This window comes from Mauremys mutica, chromosome 3, assembly GCF_020497125.1.
Source record: "Mauremys mutica isolate MM-2020 ecotype Southern chromosome 3, ASM2049712v1, whole genome shotgun sequence".
Lineage (NCBI taxonomy): Eukaryota > Metazoa > Chordata > Testudines > Geoemydidae > Mauremys > Mauremys mutica.
In genome coordinates this window covers 55,751,257-55,773,932 of record NC_059074.1, presented here as the reverse complement: position 1 = coordinate 55,773,932, position 22,676 = coordinate 55,751,257, and the positions used below count along the sequence as shown (strand labels likewise).

The 22,676-nt window shown below is 38.6% G+C and overlaps 1 protein-coding gene across 1 annotated transcript in view; it reads right to left on the bottom strand.

The window, feature by feature from the left end:
* Positions 1–2,097: 2,097 nt before the first annotated feature.
* ADGRB3 (adhesion G protein-coupled receptor B3) overlaps positions 2,098–22,676 on the bottom strand; it is a 646,981-nt gene continuing 626,402 nt past the window's right edge. Inside the window, exons 30-33 of the mRNA XM_045011262.1 lie at positions 15,885–15,920; positions 6,078–6,182; positions 4,553–4,684; positions 2,098–2,796 (exon numbers count right to left, since the gene is read on the bottom strand). Coding sequence (XP_044867197.1) covers positions 2,608–2,796; positions 4,553–4,684; positions 6,078–6,182; positions 15,885–15,920 — 462 coding nt within the window. The 3' untranslated portion in view covers positions 2,098–2,607. The remainder of the gene's footprint in view (positions 2,797–4,552; positions 4,685–6,077; positions 6,183–15,884; positions 15,921–22,676) is intronic.

Here is a 22,676-nt window from a genome sequence, read left to right as displayed (position 1 = left end):
AAACTTAATACTGATTTAACACTATTAATCCTCATAGAAAATTCTGGTAACAGTTACATCACTTTGCCATAGGCTCATGCAAAACAGCACAGGTGTTTCCTAGCTCCTTTAGGCTGGCTATATCCCTGTTACCCATACTGCATAGTAAAGGCATGGATGTCTTGCATTGCTATCTGACAGATGCGTATCTGCTGCGAGTAGCATGACTTATAGGCACTGCTTCCCCATACAAAGGGGTCCTGGCCATATTCTGACTAGCAGCAAATTGTTAGAAATCATCCCTCACTGTGCTTCAGAGCAGGTGGAGAGCAGATGGCCTTGTGCAATTAATGTGTATTTACACTGTTGAAAAATAAGTTCTTTCTTTAGAATGTATTTGCTTTTTAAAACACATTTTTGGCTTAATCAATTTGTAAATTTAATTAACATTTTTTTTCAAAGAATGTTCTCTGTTTAGAACAAAATAAATGACTAACACATAAAGATGGACAGGATGTTGGGCCTGAACTGTTGAGTTTTCAGCTTCATATTCAGTTTTAGACTTGGCTCTTAACATAAGAAAAAGATCGGTACTTTTTAAAAAATACATTTTATCTCCCTCTTTTGGGTATCCCAGTACATCTGGTCTTCTCTGTGAGTAGCTTCTAGGCTGTAAGCTCTCTTGAGTAAGGCTCTTATTTTTGTTTGGCTTTAGTGTAGTGCCAAACACACTGTCAGTGCTTTACATACTATTAACAAATAATAATACATTTATACATCATTTTTTCTCAGTGCTTGTTTCAGCTTGAGCTGCACCATTTGAAAAAGACAGTGAATGAATGTGCCCACTCAAGCACTTGACTGTTTAAGACAGGACAGGTCAGATTTAACATTAAGTCAATCAAATAAAAAATTGAAAGCTTGGTGGTCTAGTTTGCTTTTAAAGCCTCCTATTATTGTAAATATGAAACGATATTAATATATAATATTCCCTTTCATACTGATTTGAGGGAGAGTAGTGCAGCTAATGAGATCTGAATAGAGATGAGCCTAGTAGGTTATGTTAAAGATTAGGTCCTAGACTCAATCAAGGGTAGGACTGTAGTTTGTGCCTGGATTCAATGGTACCAAAAATCTGCAGAGCTGATCTTGAAATTTCACAAAATCTGCTGTTCTGGAGAGACTTCCGGCATTTTGTAAGAATGTGTAATTTCAGCAGCGTCTGTAGAGTATCTGTAAAGTAGAAAATAAAAGTTCTTTCCTCTTTTGGATTTGAGTCCATAAACAAAGGTACAGATTCATATACAGGAATTCAAACCCCCTCACTCTTGGAAAAAGATTGTGTTTTTTGGCTTATTTTTAGATCTGACCAGAGTGACTTTACCAAATCACACAGGCAGGTTTGGTAATCAGTGCCTTCAGTGTTTGCCTCTTGATTAATTGTATAGTTGGACCCCTAATACGAAAATACATTATGTTCTTGATTTATAATGTGAAGTGTATTCACTTTTATTTAACTAAAAGATATGTTCCTGAGTTTTTGATCCTTTATAGGTGCATAAGTCTTTCTTGCTGTTTGTCATGCAGCAACAAGAGGCACCAAGTGGCTGGCTTTCTTCCTATTGTGTATATACACACAATTTAATTACTATAAATCAACATTTTCCTTGAGGCTTTGAGCATAATACCTTACTTGTTTTCTGTTAGTTGTCTTTCTGCAACAAGACAGAAAAACATAATACTTGTATAATAGAACAATTGTAGCAGTATTCTGACAAGTCCAATTTACATGGTACATTGTTTTCAAAGAATATCTGAGTAGAAAATACAGAACAGCTATACAAACCTACTATTACATTTGAAAATCATTAGCCTCGAAGGAATAATAACAGAATGCTATTAAAACTCAGAATACATTTTCAGTATCTGTGGTTTTAAAGAAAACTTTATAAATATGCAAATTGCAGATCAACAAATCCAAAATAAAATACACTAAAAAACTGATATGTAGACAAAAGTTTATTTACACCATACAACATTTTAAATATTTTATACACAGCTGCAGCAGAGAAAGCTACTCTGAGCTTTCCAGAGAAAACTGCAATAATAAAGATGTGAAATATATTATTCATATAAAAGTGAGATTATTACTTTATTGCATTTAAAGCAATGAAGAATGTAGCTCAACAGACATTCATTTAATGACAAAAACTTTGCTTTTATATTATAAAGTAAAAAGTGTAGTAATGGCCAAACAGACTGTTATAAACTTTAAAAACTGCATAAATATATACATTGTGCTTCATGGTGAAGTTTTTTGAAAACTAAACCAAATGAAGCTGTTACAACATGAATCGTTGCTTGAGGTTTATCTATAAAGATTACCTTACAAATCCATTCCACGGGTACTTACAACACACGATGGTAAGAATTGTACACCTGGTTCTCCACTAACTTTACTAGTGGGAATATATTGTACGAAAAAACCACTGACATTTGGCACATGAAGATCCTGACATAAAGTAGTCACAATGTTCAGACACAAATGTCAGGCTTCCCAAGTCTCTTTAGTGTCAGTGCAATGAATTCATTTTTGTTTTGTTTTCATTTCAGTTCATTTTGATTTTGTTAAACTTCTGTTTGAAAGTCACCTTCCTGCACATCTAAAGGCAAGTTCAGACACTTCTCCCATTCTGCTGGTCTTAGTTCTAAAGCATCTTTTGCCTCTGTATCTAATACGTTTATTGTGGTATAGTGTTGGTATTCGTTTGTGTTTTTGAAACTGTCCCATGGAGCCTTGTTTGGTGTTGGGTTTTCCTGAGGACAGAAAAAAACAGGAAGAAAAAAATTAAAAGGAAGAAATAAATGATTTTCTGTTCATAATTTTGATCATGGGATACAGAAGTCACTGAGAGGAAATGACTTTGAGGGAGCTGAAGTGGCTGGTGTCCAGCATCATTCAGCTTGTACTTCTCTCTGAGCAGTTAGCACTTTGGAAGCCTCATCACCTGAGCTGCCAACTAAATCCTCTCCTTCTAGCATCTGCCAATTCTGAATAGAGAATGGCATGTGGTATGTGGGCCAGCACTGAGAGCCATATTTTAATAACTACCAGTATGTTATAGAAAAGTAGGAGGAAATAAAGGAAAATAAGAGATTTTTTTCTTGAATTATGGAGTGATGTAAAATACAGGTTGCTAGCTTGGTTATAAATTGGGATAACTTGATGATCTGCTAATGAAATAACAACAGTGGCCTGATTCCAGCAGGGGCTGAGAGCCCTCAACTCCTGTAGAGTACAATGGGAATTGATGAGGGTCTGTATGGTGGGATGAATATAGCCTGAGGTTGAAGGCTGACTATTGTAAATAAGTCCCACAAATCATTTTAATGTCAAATTTAAAAAAAAAATTCACTTTTCAAATCAAATAGTGGGATTTTTTCTCATATGTTTGAATGATCCTGAAATTGACTCTGTTATTTCTTCTGAAAAACAAAATCTTCAGTTCTGTAACCTCTTTTTAATGCCAAAACGTTATAGTCATTTGTACCAGCATCAACAGATTGATGTCAGCACAGTCCCAATGTTAATGGTGGCTGCACAGTTAAGTTAGTAGAAGTAACACAAAACATCATGTGAGAACCACAAAATAATGACTATTATTCCCACCTTTAATATCTATGGCAACATCTAACTGCAACCAGCAGTGTAATTTGCAGCTCACGTAGATGTACTGTACTAGTTTTAATCTACTTGGCTTGCAAAAAATAGCAGTGTGAGCCTCAGGATATGTCTACGCTGCAGTTAGACACCCGTGGCTGGTCCATGCCAACTGACTTGGGCTTGCGGCGCTCGGGCTAAGGGGCTGTTTAATTGCAATGTAGATGTTTTAGCTCAGGCTGCAGCCCAAGCTCTGGGACCCTCCCACCTTGCAGGGTCCTAGAGCCTGGACTCCTGGAGCCCAGGTTCCAGTTCAAACCTGACCATCTACACCATGATTAAAAACCCCTTAGTTTGAGCTCTCAGCCCGAGTCAGCTGGCATGCACCAGTTGCGGGGTTTTAATTGCAGTTTAGACATACCCTGAGACCCATGCTGCCATGCCCTCGCTATTGTTTTTAGCAAGCTAGATAGACTACAGCTTGTGTAGGTATGCCTACATGGGCTGCAAATTACACCTTCTGTTGCAGTGTAGACATATCAATTCTTAGGGATTAACTTTAAGAAAAATACGTAGAACCCAGAAGTCATTTTTCACCAGATTTTGTTCAGAAGGCATTTCCCAATAGGTAAGATAATTCAAAGTTTTGGATTTAAAAACAGATTTGCACAGAATCCTCCTGAGAGGGCCTAATGCCATATTCCTTGTGCATCTAAAATTCACATTGACTTCAGCCTAAAAGCTGTATAATGGGACCCTAAGTGATATCAAGTTCTGAATACTTCATCTTACAGCGTAGATTAAAAGATAAAACATGGGTTTCTTTTGAAGATTTGAGTTTAAATACAACATCTTCAGCATATAAACACCCACTGATTTCAGTAGGCTTTGGAACAAGCCCTAAATATTCACCATTTGACCTCCATTTGGTTCCTGATAGAAATCGAAGGTCACGTGATTATGCCTCTTGTGCCTCCTAGAACAACACTGCTTCTCTTGCTGCACTGCAAATTTGTTTTCTGAATTGCAGTCTGGATGTTTGTTCTGGAAAATAAGTTTGGCCATAGAAATCATTTCTGAGAGATTTTGCTTTATAAAATGACAATCAGGCCAAGAAAGCACTATAATTTGGACAGCAGAAACCAATAATTATTTATTTTAGTCACTATATATAACTAAGGGTGCATTTAATATTCAGAAACAAAAGCATCTAATAAATATTAATTATAATTAAAATCATTGTCTACCTAGGACATACAATCTTTTACTTTTATTATAGATGGCACTAGTTGAGCTGTGCAAAATGTTTACAACAAAATGCCAAACCATACAAATTTCATCTGTTGTACAGATGAAACTTACACCATGTTTGTACATTATGTTTTAAAAATCTTTCAAGAATGCTTCAGCCAGTTGTATGGTTTGTATCAAAATCATATTAAATATGTAGATTTGAATGGTGCTGATGTGAAACCAGGTGAGATACAGTGGTTTCAGCTAAGTTTTCCTTTGAGATTTTGAATTCATTCAAACCCCAAACATAAGGCAAAACTTGGATGAGGGAAAGGTGGGAACTGGGTACAAATTCGCAAAGATCATAGCTAAAGAAAATACTCAACAAACCCCTGTGGAACACAAATTCAGGGCCAGATTTCGGTTGATGTAAACTGGCATAGCTCCATTGGCTTCACATTGGCTGAGCGTCTGGCCCTCAGAGTTGAAAATATATAAAGGGAAACACTTCTAATTTATTTTTAATGTGCTCTTTTGAAACGATAATGATACTATTGCTGATTAATAAATGTGGCACAATAAGCTATTTGTTTTAATGAAGGAGAATCAACCATTCTCTCTTCTCATTATTAAGCATACCTACATAAAGGAGGTTATTTTTGTTAGTTATTTTTGCTGTGCACAGACAATTAGGGTAACAGTCAACTACAGATTACTGTATTTTTGATTTTCAAATGGTAAATATTTATAAATCTATTACAGACAAGGCATGATAATACAGGACACTGTATACTCTCATAAGCATGTCAGCTGTGAGTGATTTTAGCTGAAGATATAACAAATGATTTTGGCTAGGACAAGAAAACATTACACTAGCCACACTGCATTGATAAACTACTTTCTCGGTATAAATGTGTTAGGCTTGGTAGACATATACAGATTTTAAATGTGCTTCCTTCAATTCAATTACTTGTCAGCAATAATGATGTTGTGAGTCATTATAGTCTAGTTATGAAATCTAATGAGTCTTGTCAAACATAAGAATACTGCAGATATCTTTGGTTCTCTGTCCTAGGGCTATTTAAGAGTAGTACACAATAATATTATCTTACCATGAAATGGTGTTATATAATCCATTTGCTTGCTTGCTAAAGTCCACAAACCAATATATTTTAAATTCATAAGAAGATAACAATATACTTACCATACTTCCTGATTTTGGTACGTCCCGAAATCTGTCCAGAGTCTGAAATTTCTGATTTAATTCCTGAAACAATTCCATGTGCCTCTTCCTTGTATGCATGACCTTCTGCGAAATGGAACATAATTGGCTATAGTTGTAATTGAATCTGGCCATTTTTCAAAAAAAAGAACCATTATTTCCCCCAACATAATAAAGTAAATTGAATTTGGCAGGACCATCTTTTCCTTATAGACTCAGTAAATGGAAATGAATTGCACTGAGCCTCCTATCTTCTGTTTATAATGTTCTGTCTGTACACAAAGTGTTGCTTTTACTCTTCCATGTATTGAATTGATGAAATCAGGAGATGTTTCTTTTGTGCTAGTCAGATATATTAGGAATGCAACAGCAGCCCTTCTGCAAGTTCTTCATCAGTCACAAGTTAAAACTGTTTTCTAGATATGCATTCAGCATAGAAGAAATGAATATCTTAATTTCAACATGAAAGGAATAGTATCTGCATCTTAAGGGTATATTTTTTTCTGAAAATAGTGGAGGTAGAGCTGACATATTGATGGTGAAAACGAATTTGTCATGCTGATGCTATGATGAGTATGAGTTGCTAATGTATACCACCTCTGAGTTGTGATTATGGTCCAAAACTTTATGTATTATAATTAAATGCCTTCCTGTCATTCACACCTCCCCAAAAGAAAGTTTAATAAATGCTAAAGTTGTGACATGTAAGGATAGATTTTCAATGTTGCATGGGTTTGTATTTGAATAGCGTGAGTTGCTCAACTGTGTAAATCCATAATTAGCATTGTATCCATCTGAGTTTTGGGACATATTCTCTGCTGGTATAAAAGTGGCGCAACTCCACTGACCTCAGTGCAGCAGCACCAATTTACACCAGCAGAGCCTGTGGCCATGGTGTTGTTATGATATTCATGGAGACAGAATTGCTGTAGAAAGGATGCTACTCACGTTCAGTAGGTAATTTTCCAAAAAATAGTATACCCATTAATTTTAGTTTAATGAAGTATTAAGAGAGTTAATTTCATGTTTTGGGCTAGCCAGAGTTACATTTGAAAAAATAAGCGTTTATATGTTAAAAATGTGTAAAAGAATAACTTATGCATAGGGCTATGTTTTAGTCACAGGTATTTTTAATGAAAGTCATGGACAGGTCACGGGTAGTAAACAAAAATTCACGACCCGTGACCTGTCCATGACTTGTACTATATACCCCCTAAATCTTGGAGGGTGGGAGAGCAGCCTGGGGGCGCCCCAGGTGCTAGGAAGAGGGGGGTCCGGGGCTACCACGAGGGTGGGCGGCGGCACGAAACCTGGGACCGCCACTGGGAGGGAGTTGTGGGGATATTTGGTGGTGCTCGTAGGCTCCCTACATGGTTCCTCACCTCCCCGGAAGTGGCAAAATCCCCCTCCCTCAGCTCCGAGGTGGAGCTGACATGGCCAGGCACCTCTGCGTGCTGCTTCCACCCTGAGCACCATGGCCAATGAGGGCTGAGGGGGCAGTGCCTGCAGGCAGAGACAGCCATTTCCAGGGAGCCTCCCCAAGGTAAGCACTGCCCAGAGCCCTCACTCCCTCCTGCACCCCAACCCCCAGCCCTGAGCTTCTTCTCACACCCAAACTCCTGCTGCTGGTGGGGAGGAATGCGCGGTGGCCCGAGACTGTCCCAGCAGCAGCTAGTGTGACTTTCTCAGGAGCTGCCAGAACTGCTCAGGTGGCCCCCAGGCCAGCTGCATCGACCACCGCAGAAGTCCTGGAGGTCCCGGAAAGTCACAGAATCTGTGACTTCTATGACCTCCATGACAAACTTGCAGCTTTACTTATGCATATTTAGGAACTGTATGTGCCAGACGGTGACACAACCTTATGTGGGAGGAGAAGTACACATGTATACCTTGTGCCTCCCATCCTTTATGTGACCCATTCAAAATTGCAGTCTCTATACTGGTGGGAGCCTTCTATAATCATTATCTCCATGCCTGATTCTGCCACCCTCACTCACAGTGGATAACCAAATTAAGCACAATACTACTCAATGTAGGGTGTCAGTAGATGGCCTTGAAATAATCCTTTAGCCCTATGTTTTAATTATTTTATCTTCCATTTGGTGTTTATAAATTGTGTGAAAGGTTCCTGCCTTGTTAGCCATGTATTTTTACCAGTGTTATATAACAACTATATTATCTGTAACATAGCTACTCTGAAACTTAAGCATTTGTTTGATGACAGCTCAAGGAGCCATCTGAGTCCTGGAAATTGGCAACATTATTCACAATAGGCACATGAGATATCGCAAGCAATTAGAGACTGATTAATTTAAGATGAGTTGTGGGGAGAACACAGGAAACAATTTTGCAGGATTCAGTGAGAAATACCTTGCAAAACATTATTTAACTACAGAGAGCTGACCTAAACTCAGAAAGGGGGTCTCACTTAAGTGACTTGCTGGAGATTTTTGAAGATATTACTGCTCTGATAGACAAGGGAGCAGGGTTCATATACACAGAATTTCAAAGGCCGGGTGCTTCTTCAAAGGTTATTATTGGCTAAAATAAGAAATCATGGTATAGGGAGTAAAACAAATTTTGCAGGTTAAAAAACTGGCACTAAACTGGGAAATAGCATATGGCTGTGAAATAAATAATGCCAGCTGGAAACTTTGTAATAGTGGGTAGGAAATGGAATGTACCGAATGCTACCTTTTTTATATTTGTCTGAATGTTTGTCTGAAGTATTTGTTAAATAGCAAATATGAATAAAGCAAATATGTCACATACTTCATTATATAGTTCCTGAAAAGAAGCAGGTGGGAGGGGAAATTAATCATTTTCTGTGTAAGTCTGGCAGGTAAATACTTTAAAAAATGTTGTTGAAAAAAAAAATACAATCCATCTAACTATGGATATTTTCTGCTGCTTTGTATTTTCATGGCTACCCTTCTTTATTCCCTTCTTGCTGATTCGGTGTACATATAAGGGTACGTCCATACTACCCGCCCGGGTCGGCGGGTAGCGATCGACTTCTCGGAGTTCGATATATCGCGTCTCATCTAGATGCGATATATCGAACTCCGAATGCGCTCCTGTCGACTCCGGAACTCCACCACCGCGAACGGCGGTGGCGGAGTCGACGGGGGAGCCGCGGACTTTGATCCCGCGCCGTCAGGACGGGTAAGTAGTTCGAACTAAGGTAGTTCGAGTTCAGCTATGCGAATAGCGTAGCTGAACTTGCGTACCTTAGTTCGAACCCCCCCCAGTGTAGACCAGGCCTTAGTGTGTAAAGAGTAATTTACACTTAAGCATTACATAAATAATCTCTACCTTTAATTCTTCCTATTTCCACTTTTTAATTCCTTGTTAAAATTCTCAGTTTTAACTATTTTTCAAAAAGTAGACTGCTATAGTATTCACTCTAGTGAATGCCCTGCTTTCTCTTCTATGGGACAACAAGCCACAAAAGGAGAGAAATAATTCTGAGTTCAAACTTTTGGTTTTGTGCCCACTTGTCTATTGAGTTCAACAGCCATGGAATAAGTCAGAATCATGTGAAGTCTGTGTGGCATTTCAGATAGCCTCAAGATGTACTCTGGTGATTAGAGGGGTATAAGAATCTGAACAAGATACAATAAAGAGAAAGGGAATCCTTTCTTCTGCCCTGCTGCTTTACACCACAGGCTCATGCTTTCCCTGGACAGCCTGGCTTCTTTAGCAGCCATTCTTCTGGGGATTGTCACAACCACAACCACTCACGAAGCCCCACCCATCCCCCCAAGGCCTGGAAAGGGGGGAAGCAGTGCAAGTTAACATTCAAATATATTAACTTGTGCCAGTTTCCCCCATAGTAAATGGGGGGGAGGGAAATCCAGAAGAGAGAACCTGGCTCCCCTCCTCCATCCCCATCCAGTTCTGCACTGTCCAAAGACCGTAGTGTCCCTGTGAAGGGACTTCCCTAGGGTTGGGGAACAGAGAAGAATGGCACAGAGGCTGCATTTCTTCCTTGTGCACCTGCTTCTCTCTGCATGGAGTCCTATGATTTTATTCTTCCTTTCTCTGTCTTCCTTTTTCTCTTACTGTGCAAAAATAATATCCCTTTTCCCTCCCCCAGACTGGATCAGTTTCTTCTTCCTGCTAGATATTTATTTACTGTTTCTATCTAATTTTGCCCCTCCAGTTCTTTCATTTTTCTCTTCCTTTGGTGCTGCTGTTTGACTTTCTTTACTTCTGCTTATTTTTCTCATTTTCTTCATTTTCCTTCTCCCTCTTCCCAGGCTTTCTCTGTTTTTGCTTCTCATCTTGGTGCCTCTGTGTGTGTTACCCCAAATCCTGCTCATTTACTGTACTCACAGAAAGCGAGAAGTGGCCTAAAAACAGGGCTGGGAGCTAGCAACTCCTGAGTTCCAGACCTAACTCTGACAGTGACCTGGGTAAATCACAGCCTCTCTACTTGAGGGGGGATATACCCCATTCCAGCTTATACTGCTCAAACTAGCAAAGCACAAAGATGGGATGCAGTATGTGACAAGGACCCAAAATGAGAGACATAAAACATTTATGAATGCAGGAAAATGAAAACCCTGTGCAATTCAGTCCTTTAGTGGAAACAGCTCGTTCTTTAACTTCAGTTTATGAATGTTTGTTTCTAATGTAAATACATGTCTACAGTTTTTAGCAGTAAAAGTAAGGCAACACCAAACTATTGTGGAACATAGCTAGCTTTGGGAATAAAATGAGTAACATTCCACAAAATGAGGGAGTGTTGATAAATATGTTCCACCTAGTAGTTCTACCTACAGTTACAGAGTAGCTCCATTACACTCATCGTTTAGACTACTGCACAAGTGACTTTCTCAGTTGCTGCATGGCCCATTGCAATATGCAGTACTATTGTGACATGTGCCCCCTCCATTAAAGTTCAATGATAATAAATGTGTGACCTTCTGCTTTAAAAATCTGTGTCTGTGTTTCATTCTCCTGTGTGTCCTCATCAGTAACAGAGCTTTTCTCCCCATGGCACATCTATTATAGAGCTTTTTGGGGGGGGAGGGGAATTCCCATGACATCTTTGTGACATACACTGTTTGACACAATTAGAATTAATTTTATTTGAACTGACAGCCATACACTGGTACTGAAATCTCCGTACAGGAGCAGCTCTGTAAAAGTTTTACGGGAAAGCAGGCTATGTGGCTAAACAGGGTGCCACATAGCTAGGGGCACCACAGCCAATAACACTAAGGATTTTTTTAAAACCAACAATATTTTTGAATGTGAAAATGTATCAAGGCCCTAGTGAATGTCCCTTATAAAGTAATATTCGACTGGTTTGCGATGGAAACCAGTGTGATTTGTGACTGCAGCAGGAACACAGACAGAATATAAAACTGGCTGTGTGACTTTATGGGTAAATATAAGACAAACACAACATTTTTTGTGGCCTGCATTCTGTCCTTGACTCCATAAGGTTCCATGCTGGATGTTATGTGTAGGGTGTGTGATTCAGCGGGAACCCTGAAGAGAAATTCTGGCTGAGTCAGTGATAATTCCAGTTTCACGGAAGGCCTGTGGTGGGGGTGATCCTACAGTGGTAATGGCACTACCTTGGGAAAAGTTCTGGATTTGTAGGAGCTGGTGGAATGCAGAGCCACAGCGACTATCATTTGTGAGCACGTTAGACAGGGGCAAGCAATATTCTCCTCAACTAGATTCTGGCCCTTCCCCCACCCCTAATGTATGGGTTAGCCAAAATCTGGATTTATTTGTTATATTCTATCCTTGTTTTTTTTTTTTGAAGCATGGATAAAATAGCCTGTGTGGAGGGGCTTTGGCACATAAAATAAGGGGTTTTCCTTGCTGAAGGACGAAAAGAATGAAGCAGGATATTTTTATTATTTACACAGTAGTGAGTGATGAGGTCTTAGGATGAAAGGATGCATTAATGTGTCCAAACCCCAGAACTGCCTGTAGTTAATACCACCAGAGACAGTTTATGATGGGACTGCATGGCTGTGCATGAGTGAGAGATACAGAGGACAGCTGTACAGCTACCGTGGCTTGTGACTGGTCATGCAGGAAGATTTCAGAGTTCAAAGAGATTATAAGGTACTTTGTAAAGACTAACAAAATATAGTATATATTTGGCAGTAATGCCGTCTGTCTACAAAATGAAACCCATGTTTCAGCCAGTGTTAAGTCCCCCATGTAAATAGTACTTTTAAGAACTATTAACTGTTACATAACCCTAAACTGTTTACAAAGGCAAAACAAGACACAGTTGGCCCACTTCTTGAGTCTGACCAGGCTCCTCTCAGTGCAGGGGGCAGCAAAGGTGGCTCATGGCTACCTTTTTGTCCCCTCCAATCCTGGGTGCACATTTGGCCCACAAAACCATTTAGGGCATTCTCAGGGCTATTCTGAGTTACAGTCAGTTGCAGCAGCCTCGAAGAGGCCATTTAGGCTTTAGGCATTAACAGAATGCATCAGCATTTTGGCCCATGACCCCACCCTACCTCACGCCTCTGTCTTACACCTAGGACCAGGGGTGGCTCTAGGAATTTGGCCGCCCCAAGCACGGCGGCATGCCGCAGGGGCGCGCTGCCGGTCCCGCGGCTCCGGGGGACCTCTTGCAGACATGCCTGCGGAGGGTGCGCTGGGAGGGCGGCAGGCGGCTCCGGCGGACCTTCCGCAGTCATGCCTGCGGGAGGTCCACCCGAGCCGCGGGATCAGCGAACTCTCCGCTGTCATGCCTGCGGGAGGTCCGCTGGTCCCGTGGCTCCAGTGGACCTCCCGCAGGCATGACTGCGGAAGGTCCACCAGAGCCGCCTGCCGCCCTCCCGGTAAAATGCCGCCCCAAGCGCGCGCTTGGCGCGCTGTGGTCTGGAGCCGGCCCTGCCTAGGACCGTGAGGGAGGTTGGGTGGTCATGGTACCATTATGGGATTTCCCTATCAAGGGGAATCCTCGGGTGGCCACCCAGGTCAGCTTTCAGAGTGGTGCAAAGCAGAGGTCATGATCTGATTCAATACCGACAATGAAATCTAAAAGCAGGGAAAGGATCTGGTTCAGCACTTCTGCACTACCACTGCCACTGGCACAATATCATTGCTGTTATTATTATTATTATTTATACTGCGGTAATCCCAAATGGTCTCCGTTAGGATTGGTGTCACTTGAACAGAGTAACGTACACACATATAGGATTACACATTCCCCTTCCTGACGTTTTATATACAATGCATGTATATAATATGGTATTTAAAAAAAATCTAGGCAATGCAGCAATTGAAAACAAAACACAATAAAAGATGTAAGTATCATATATACACAATATGAGTCAATTGAAAAAGCATTCCATGATAACTGATACTTGAGAACACAATGTGCATAGTATTGTCAGTAGTTATCTGGTGCTGGAATATGTTCCCATGAGTGCTGTGATGGATGTCTTTGTAGCAGTTGCCATAGAGAATGTTCTCAGAGAGAACTGCACTGAATTCCTGACCTTCAAAATGGAATTGTGTGATTCAGAATTTTTTTCATTGCTGTGATTGTATAATTTATGTTGTGCTGTTTTTATTTAATTTTAGAATTGCTTTTTTTCCCCTTAGATTGTTGATGCATATTTTTCTTCCTTCTTTGAATGTAAGTATCCTCAAGAACATTAACTGATGCTCTTTTAATTTTAGTGTGTGTGTGTGTGTGTGTGTATGTGTATTTCCAGAAAAAAAAAGTAAGTTGGAGTTAAATTTGAGAGGTAGCTTAAAGGTTAAAAAAAACTGCAGGAATATTTTAATTATCCCCAAAATAAGTGTTGCACACCTATGAAATTCAGAGTTACTGTTAAACTTCAAAGAAATTCAAACATGCTAATGGAATGCACAATTAATGCACTCAAATAATCTTAACTCCTTTAGTGACACCATGCAATAACAATAAAATTATGATTTTTTTGTGTTGTGGTAAAAAATTAGATTAAACTGATTGATAAAGAAAGAGGGTTTGTGTCCTTTCATATTTTTTCCCTCAGTGTATCACCACAGGTCAGAACTGATTGGCTGAGTTATCTCAGATATTGCAGTGCCCCAGTTAAGGGTGATCTGAGCTGTTGACTTATGCCTGTCTAGATTCTGTGTAAACATAAGAGTTAGATACCACAGTCATTAATAACAGCTTAATTATAACCTAATTTCTTCAAATCTAGTTTATACACAAGATTTCAATGAGTGTTAACTATCTGGGAATTTTAGTCTCAGATAGTTATTAAGGCTATGTTAGTCTGTTATTAAGATCATTTGAGGGAAAACAAGGCCTGAAACTAAATTGTATTTAAATGGAACCATATTTAAATAAATTTGAACTGACACTAATTAATGGATTCATTTGTAAATTCTGAGAAATTTCATTCTGTATTCAAACAGTAAGTGCTATAATTTTTGGGAGTACACACTGTATTTTTCATACATAAGACAGAAGTAGACTCCTTCCTTTAACTGAACAACTCAATTGCGTTAACTATGGAGGCCTGACCAACTTGTCCATAATAATACTCTCTTTCATAGCATGGAGCATTCCTAGTGAAACACTAAAAAGTATGGCATCCAATATATACTGTGCGTTTTCAAATGTTAAAGATTTTCATAATTCAAATCATTTTGGTTTGGTTCTCTGAACACATAATTTATTGCTTAGAATTTAACACTTGGATAGCCTAAAACTCTGGAATACACAATATTATATACTGAATGATTCACAAGATGAGATAATAAAGGAACTGCCATAGTTTTTGTATCAGTAACTGCAGGCCAGATTCTGACTTCTGATCCAAGATATGCTTCAATGCATGACTAGAAAAATCCACTACCATGGTTGTCCATGGAAACATAGACTATGATTTTTCAAGTATGGATATTACTGGATATTAAAATTTGGTCCTAAGTATGTAAGGTTCTATGCAAACAGTGTGAGAGGCTTCACTGGACAAACACATAATGAATTACATCAAATTATTAATAAGCATGAACAAGACAGTTTTTGCAAAAAAGAAAAATCCATAAATCATTAATATTCTGCTGATTATAGACTTTAACTACACAGAATAGTCACTTAGAGCAACCATACAAATAAATAGGAAGATAAATACCTTCACCAAAATATTTGTGCCTGTAAATCCTTGCATTATCTTAACAACCAGAGCCTACATTTCCAACAAGAACTACAGATTTTGCATGTCTCAAATTTTGGGTATCCAACTTGAGACACCTAGGGGGCCTGTTTTCAGAATGTGGTTGCTCAGCATCTTTGAAAAGTCAGGCCCCCTTTAAGGTGTTTCAACTCAAGTACCCAAAATCACTGACCAGTTTTGAAAATTTAGGTTCCAGAAGCCAGAAGAATCCTAAAGAAAACGAGAGATTGGGCTTTCTCATATAGAGAATTTGTGGAAGGAAGCAGACTTGCTGTGAGAACACCACTTATCAAACAAAAGAGACAAACTTTTTCAAATAGACAATCAGCATCTACAACCAGTGGGGAAATTAATAGATGTATACAAAGGAAAAAAATACATGCAATTGAAATGGTGGAGAACTTAGAACAGAAGCCATGATGGTTCATTTGTATTATGTGGTGGTTCGATGTTAGAATGTTTTACAAGTAACTTTCACCAACGTAGTTTTAATGAAACTCCCATCATATATTATACAGCACCCATTTAAACCATCATATTAATATTGCCTATATCATGTGGCTTAAACTGAAATTTTTTATTAACTTTATTTTAATAAGCAGGAATAACTTAAACTTACTTCAAAGTCAAGGTCCGAATAACGTGATTTTCTTCTCTGTTAAGCATCAGAAAAGGAAAGAAAATAATAGGTGCATTAACATGGGGTCTATTCATGCAATCATAGTCATTAGTTTAAATAACACTGGTGTTTCCTTTTGAATATTTATATTAAAGATTTCTTAAGAAAGATGTACTTTTTGTTTTAACAATTAAAGATTAAGTTGTGATATGACAAACAGTTTGTTAGAAATAAGACGAAATTGCATTTCACAGGGAGGTCTGCATGTAATCAGGCTCCTCATTCAGTAAGTTGTGTAGCTGGATACCATGATCTTGGCTATATTTATAAGACGCCTATCACTCTGGGATCATAGAGACACCCAGAACTTGGTTCTTCTCTCTCACCAGATTGATTTCAATATAGTTACTTCAGATTTACACTGGACTTAGTGACAGAGGAATCAAGCCAATGGCAGCTATATCTTCCATACAAGCTTCAGCTTGTTTGCAATGATGACTTCGTTTGGAGAGAACAACTTCAAATTAGATTCACATTTATGACAAATATTAGTCCAGGAATCTGAATGTAAAAGAAATGATTCTTCAATTGTGATGTATTTACTGTTATACAATACAACAAAATGTCATTTTGTATAGTATCTTTTACCTCTCACATTAACCAGGATATTTAAAGACTAATTGGAAAAAATGTGTCTCAGCACCAATAACAAAACAAAACAAAAAACAACCTAGAACAACAGTGGTAAAAAAAAGTCAGAGAGATTATAATCATTCTAAAATGAGCTAGTACCTCAAGAGATTTATATACCCTCAAAACACAAACAGGTCTCTCAAGGACTTGTGGACACTCAGAATATTTAGTATTATGTTTGGCTGTGTGGTCACAAAAGGAAAAAGGCCCATTCGTGAGTTAAACTTTAGAGTAGTTGTCCCTAAAAAAGAATTGTTTTAAGATATAATTCAGTAATAAACCTGGTTTTGCTGATCTGCATGAATGAGGATGCTAAATCAAATATAGTTTAGAGACCTGGTTTGCAAGAAATCATGATTTAGAAAAATGGAGGATTTAAAACCCATTTTGCATTTTGCCTGCAAGTCTGCTCATGGGCTGCAGATGTACTCTGGCATTACCTATAAGCAGAGATGGGTGATTAGGTTTAAGCACATAACTCTACTGTTCACTTTAAACGTGAGCAAAACACTGAACCATACTTTACTGCAATCTGATTGGATAGATGTCACAGTCGCAATTCAGCTTTTACATCACATCTCCTTGGCACTGTGACTCAGCAGGCTCTTTTGTGTACGTATTACAAACAAAATTCTTCTGGAGTCCAACCAGAATGGAACCAGAATGAGGACATTTATTTTTAACTGTACATTAAAGAATATTAGTTTTGTGCTTTTACTTTATAGTTTTCAGGGCTGCATATGGTGATCAGTCATAGCCTATTCCCCTAAAGTCATCAAAGACATGAGCTGCTGTCATAGGTCAGAGCAGCAATAGTGCTGTGCTTTGAGCTGAAGTCCATTGGAGTTCTGCCAATGACATCAATGGGTAGAAGGTCAGGTCCTATCACACTGGTAACACTGAACAATTTTAATGTTATTTTGGACCTGGCAAATATGTTTAAGGGCCTGATCCAATTAACATTGGAGTGATCAGGAGTCTTTACATTGACTTAAGGAATTTGGATCCTTCCCTAATATGCTATCTCAGAAGCTTTTATTTCTGGATGCCACTATTTCTACTTCCATTTTCTCTGGTTCACATATGTGGTACAGTAAAACCAAAAGAAGCTGCCCATCCACCTCAAGATTACTTGCATGTTTAGGTTCCATAAGTAATCTGACAACCTCAAAAATAGTTTCTTTCTTAAATCAACTAAAAAGATGATTTTCCAGGGTGGTATCTCAGTTGGCTAGGGAAGAGGGTTTGTATATGCACCTTCATGGTCCTATAGATCTAGGCAACCATCTGGCTCATTCAACAAATTAAATTAATGGAAGTCAAAAGCCTAATGAGATTGGGCTAAGGAAAAAAAAACAAAAAAAACCCCTCTGGTCGCCAGTGAATGCATAGCTTGATGAAGGTGGTCCATGGTTGGTCTCTTCTTAGCGTAATTGCATGTATCCACCAGTAAAACCGAGTATTAGTTTAATCAACATAAACTTTACAATGAGAGCCAGAGGGGTTTTCCAGGATCAGTGTTAGCCTCAGCTTTATGTAGTATCTTTTATTAATGATTTGGAAGAATAAGTAACCTTCACATGAAGCAAAATATGTAGATAATATAAATTCAAATATATTGTAAATAGTGAGCATGGAGAAGTAAAAACAAAGTCCTAGAGAGGTGCAAAAATTACAAAATCAGATTCAATCTAAAATATTGAACACGAAGGCATGTAGCTATTCAATGGCAGGAAGAGAGCTGGGAAACAGTAATGAGGAAAAAAGCCCAGGGGTGAAAGCAAACAATGAGCTGGGTATCAATTTGCAATTCAATATGCCATCAAAAAAGTCCAGGCTGCATATACTGGCCCAAGGAGGTGTAAGTCTCTCTCTATGCAACTCTGGTGATATTGCACAAAGCTCTGGGCCAGTCAGTAATAGAAAGATGTCAATACATGGGAAACAATTCAGAAAAGGACAACAAAAACCATTCAGAGGCTAGCAAGAGTGATTTAAAAGGAAAGGGCAAAAAAGCTTATGTACCTTGGCTGAACAGTGGGTGTGGTGGTGGTGGAGTTGGAATACATAATCACAGTTTAGAAGTATTTGGGTGTAATAATGAAAGAAGCTAGTTGGGGAAGAACATGTCTAAGAAGTTATAATTCAGGAATAATGGGATGAAATTAAGGCAACTTTAGACTGGTTATCAAGAAAGCATTCCCAGTAGTGAAGTTCATTTGACCAGGGAATGATCTCCTAAAGGAAGCGGTGGGATGCCCATCAGTAGAGTACCTGAACATTAGGTCGGGCAAGGTGTTGGAGGAAAATACTGCAGAAAATATTCCTGCATTGACAGGAGGTGATCTGGTGGGTCTTATCCATCTCTAATTTCTCTGGCTGTCTGATTTCAGAGCTAAAGCCCACATCACAGGAAAAAGCCCTTACCCCCCTCTGGAGGAAGAGAGGAGGGGGGTAAGGGCTTTTTCCTGTGATGTGGGCTTTAGCTCTGAAATCAGACAGCCAGAGAAATTAGAGATGGAAAAGACCCACCAGATCACCTCCTGTCAATGCAGGAATATTTAAAACCAAAGTAAAATTCTGTGGAAAGGAAGTCTGCAGCGGCAATTCATTTTAAATCAGTTGTGTTTTGTACTAATTGTGTATAGCTTCTCTGTATAAAATTCCAGAATAACTTTTAACTCTGTTCATTGGTGGAAAAAAATTGAAAAGTGCTGAAAGATAATTTCCACACACCAACATGTACTACTCTGCTGGCACCAGGAAGGTGCTGCTCCCACTAAATGACTAATATAATCCCTTTCCATCTGTGTAAAAAGATGAATTCCCGGTTTGCTCCTTATTCCCATTTGCATTATACTGCTACCTGATTAATTACTTAAACTCCTGAAGATATATTATGCAGTGCAAAGTATAATTGAAACCAGAGATATAATAGTGACGGCTATCTCCATGTTTCCATTAATATAAATCCTTATTATCAGCAGTTGATAATTCACTCTGAGATTAAACGTGACATAATACATTTTAGCCCAAGGGAGGATTTTTTCCCCCTACAAAATTAAAGAAAAATCTCTTTTGGCATTTTGGAGACATAAAAGTGCAGCATGAATAGAAGTTCTGATTTTTTAAAATGCTCATTCGTGTTCATGTTAGTGAAAAAAACCAGCTTAGCTTCAAATACAAGGTTGTACAGGCTATTAGTCTTTAGTGAGTCATAAGGCGGTAATTTTGTGTGAAAAAAGTGCATAACCACATAAGTGTGGGAATTTTTGAGTGCTGAATGTCTCCTAGCAATTTTAGCACACAACACACTTGCAACACCCACGAGGCCTCAGTTCACAGCTATTTTGATCTACTGGGCATAAGGCTCCTTTTTATAACAGCTCCTACACACACATTTACTGAATAGTCTATAAACACCTGTTTTGGAGCTGCTATGCTCTTTTGGGGAAGGTATAGGCATTTCTTAATTTAGTACATGACTGAAAATATGTATTTTTCTTAAATATCACATGCAGCTAAAATAGGTACATGTAAAACACTGTCTCAAATACATGTTATTCTCTAGGGTGTTGACTAGAATTCCAGTTCAATACACCTTCAATTACTGCCCTCTCATTGCCTGGTTCAACTTCCACCTTTATAAAGGTTATATAAAATGATGTAGTGGCAGTTTTGGAACTGGAGGAACTCAAGATCCATCCAACAAATCAAATAAAGCGGAAGCTATAATAGGCTTAGGCTTTCATTAAGTCTGAGAGTCACAGAACTGGCAAGCAGCACTGCTTCAGCACATGATTGAGAATGGAAGGAGGAAAGAAAGATAAATCTATGTAAGGGTGGTCCTGAAAAACTGATGCAATCTGGGTGCATTTTAAAGCAGAAACTCCCACAATGCTCTTCTCATTCTATTCCCAATTATTGCTTCAGTTCTCATATCATAGGTCAAAAGGACTTGAGACTACCGTATTACTCCTAAACTGCCTGATGACTGAGTCTTTCCTTGACAAGAAATGCTGTTTTGGTGGTGTACTTCTTCTATCTCTTTCTTTCCTCTCTTGTTACCACACATGTTTTTAACCTTGTTCTTTAATTTTGATTTCAATGTTCTGTTTCTTCTCCCTTAATTTTAAGCCTCCTCTGAACTTCCCTTTCTGGTGTCTCTGACTTTGCCTTTCCTCTGTCTTCTCTTCTGCCTTTCCATTTACCGGTATTATTTTCCCCCTTCTTCATGTTGTCAGCTCCTTCACTATCTTTTTACTTCTCTCATATTTTCCTGTCTGTGATGATGCTCTCCTTCTGAGGCCATACATCAGATCTTTGACTAAGGAGGTCTGAAAGGAGCTACCCTTTGGGATATGTTAATGCCTCTCATTAATGAGTCAGAAGTGATATTTTAGTGATATAACCAAGTGCCTCCCACTTATGGCAGTGTGCCTGTCTCTATAGAAATCTCAGATTGGAGAATGAGGGACTAGGACCTGAAAAAGGAATACAGGGGAATGAGAGACTGGAACTGAATTCCAGTCATTTGTGTGCCAAAGCACCACACTAAGTCCTCTGGTTTAGAGGAGAATATTGAAAAGAGAATACGAGTTTCTTCCTTGTCTGCCACATTCACTTTTAAATTAGAGTTGCTCCTTTTCTTTGACTGTTTATCCTTTTGTCATCTTCCTGCCTACCAGAGCACAGTCTCTCTTTTTCCTTGTTAATATAATTTCCTGCATGTTCCACCTTCATTTTTTTTTTTACAACTCTTACTCTCCTTTTTCCTTTTTGGTCTTTTTGTTTCTAAATATCCCTTTCCCCCCCTTTTCATTTGAAACAAATCAAGTGCAGTGTTTCTTTCATTCTCTGTATTCCTCTAAAAGAAGCAGCTACTCCTGCTCCACTAAGATGCTCCTGCCAGTTCTCCCTGCATTTTTGGGGAGCAGGTGCTCTTCCCCTTCCATAGATCTACAGCTTTCTCTGCATTTAGACTTCCAACCCCCTCCCTCCCCATTGTGTCAAAGTGGATGGGATTGCCCTGCTTCACTTCAAAGTAATTTAGTTTTAATGAGCACAGCACTCTGAGTGTGCACTTTCAAAACAAAAACCATTCCAAAAGAGGACATTCAGAGTGGTTTCTTCATTAAAATCAAAACACTCTGAACTGAAGAAGCACATTGAAAGCCACTTTGATGCCAACTTTATAGCCACTTTACAGCCAACTTCAATACATGCATATGAAGAAGGTGCAGGAGATAAGCAAGATGTTAAATTATTCCCTGTAAGAACCACCATGGTGTACTAGTATGCCCGCCTGTGTCTATGATAACAGCAATACTGTATGGAGCGACAGAGTGAAACCTCACTAGATTGTACCTTGTAATCTGCAAAATCATACATGTATATGTGTGCCTGGGTAATATTTGTACATAAATATATCACCTGCAAAGAACTATCTAACTAGAGAAGCAGATCTTCTCGATACAATAAAGCATAAGAAAAAATACTAACATACAAAAACTGGAAATAAGTCTATGACACACAGAGACAAAAGCTAGGAAATTCCAGCATGCCTGAATATTACAGCTATCTTCTTAAACTGTCATCTCCAGGCATCATACAATGCAATGCCCAGGTATGAGAGAGTATATTAATGACCTCACATCTCAGCCTTAACTTTGAACTGGTAAGGATTTTATGATACAGGTCTCATAACCTTAGTATCACATAAAAGCAGTTTTTGAAGTGAATTGTTCTAGTGGATAAAGCAGATGCCCATTGATGTAACTGTGGAACATTTTTGAGATTTGTAAATATGGAAAAATCAGGAATTTTGCAGACTTTGTAAGAGTGTTAGCGCAAAAACCCCTCAATTTTCCAAGTGCGATGAATATTTTATGTGAGGACACGTATACATGTATGATGTAAGAGACTCGGTCAATGAAGTATGAGATTCTGATTTTTCAGAAATAAAATGGAAATGAGTTTCAAGTGAATTGTTTTTTGTTTTGTTTTGTTTTGTGAGAGCACTTAGAGCTAAAGGCCTAAATTTTCAGAAATGTCCCCTACTTCTGCAGGTTCGGTTTTATGCCCGCAATAAATTGAGAG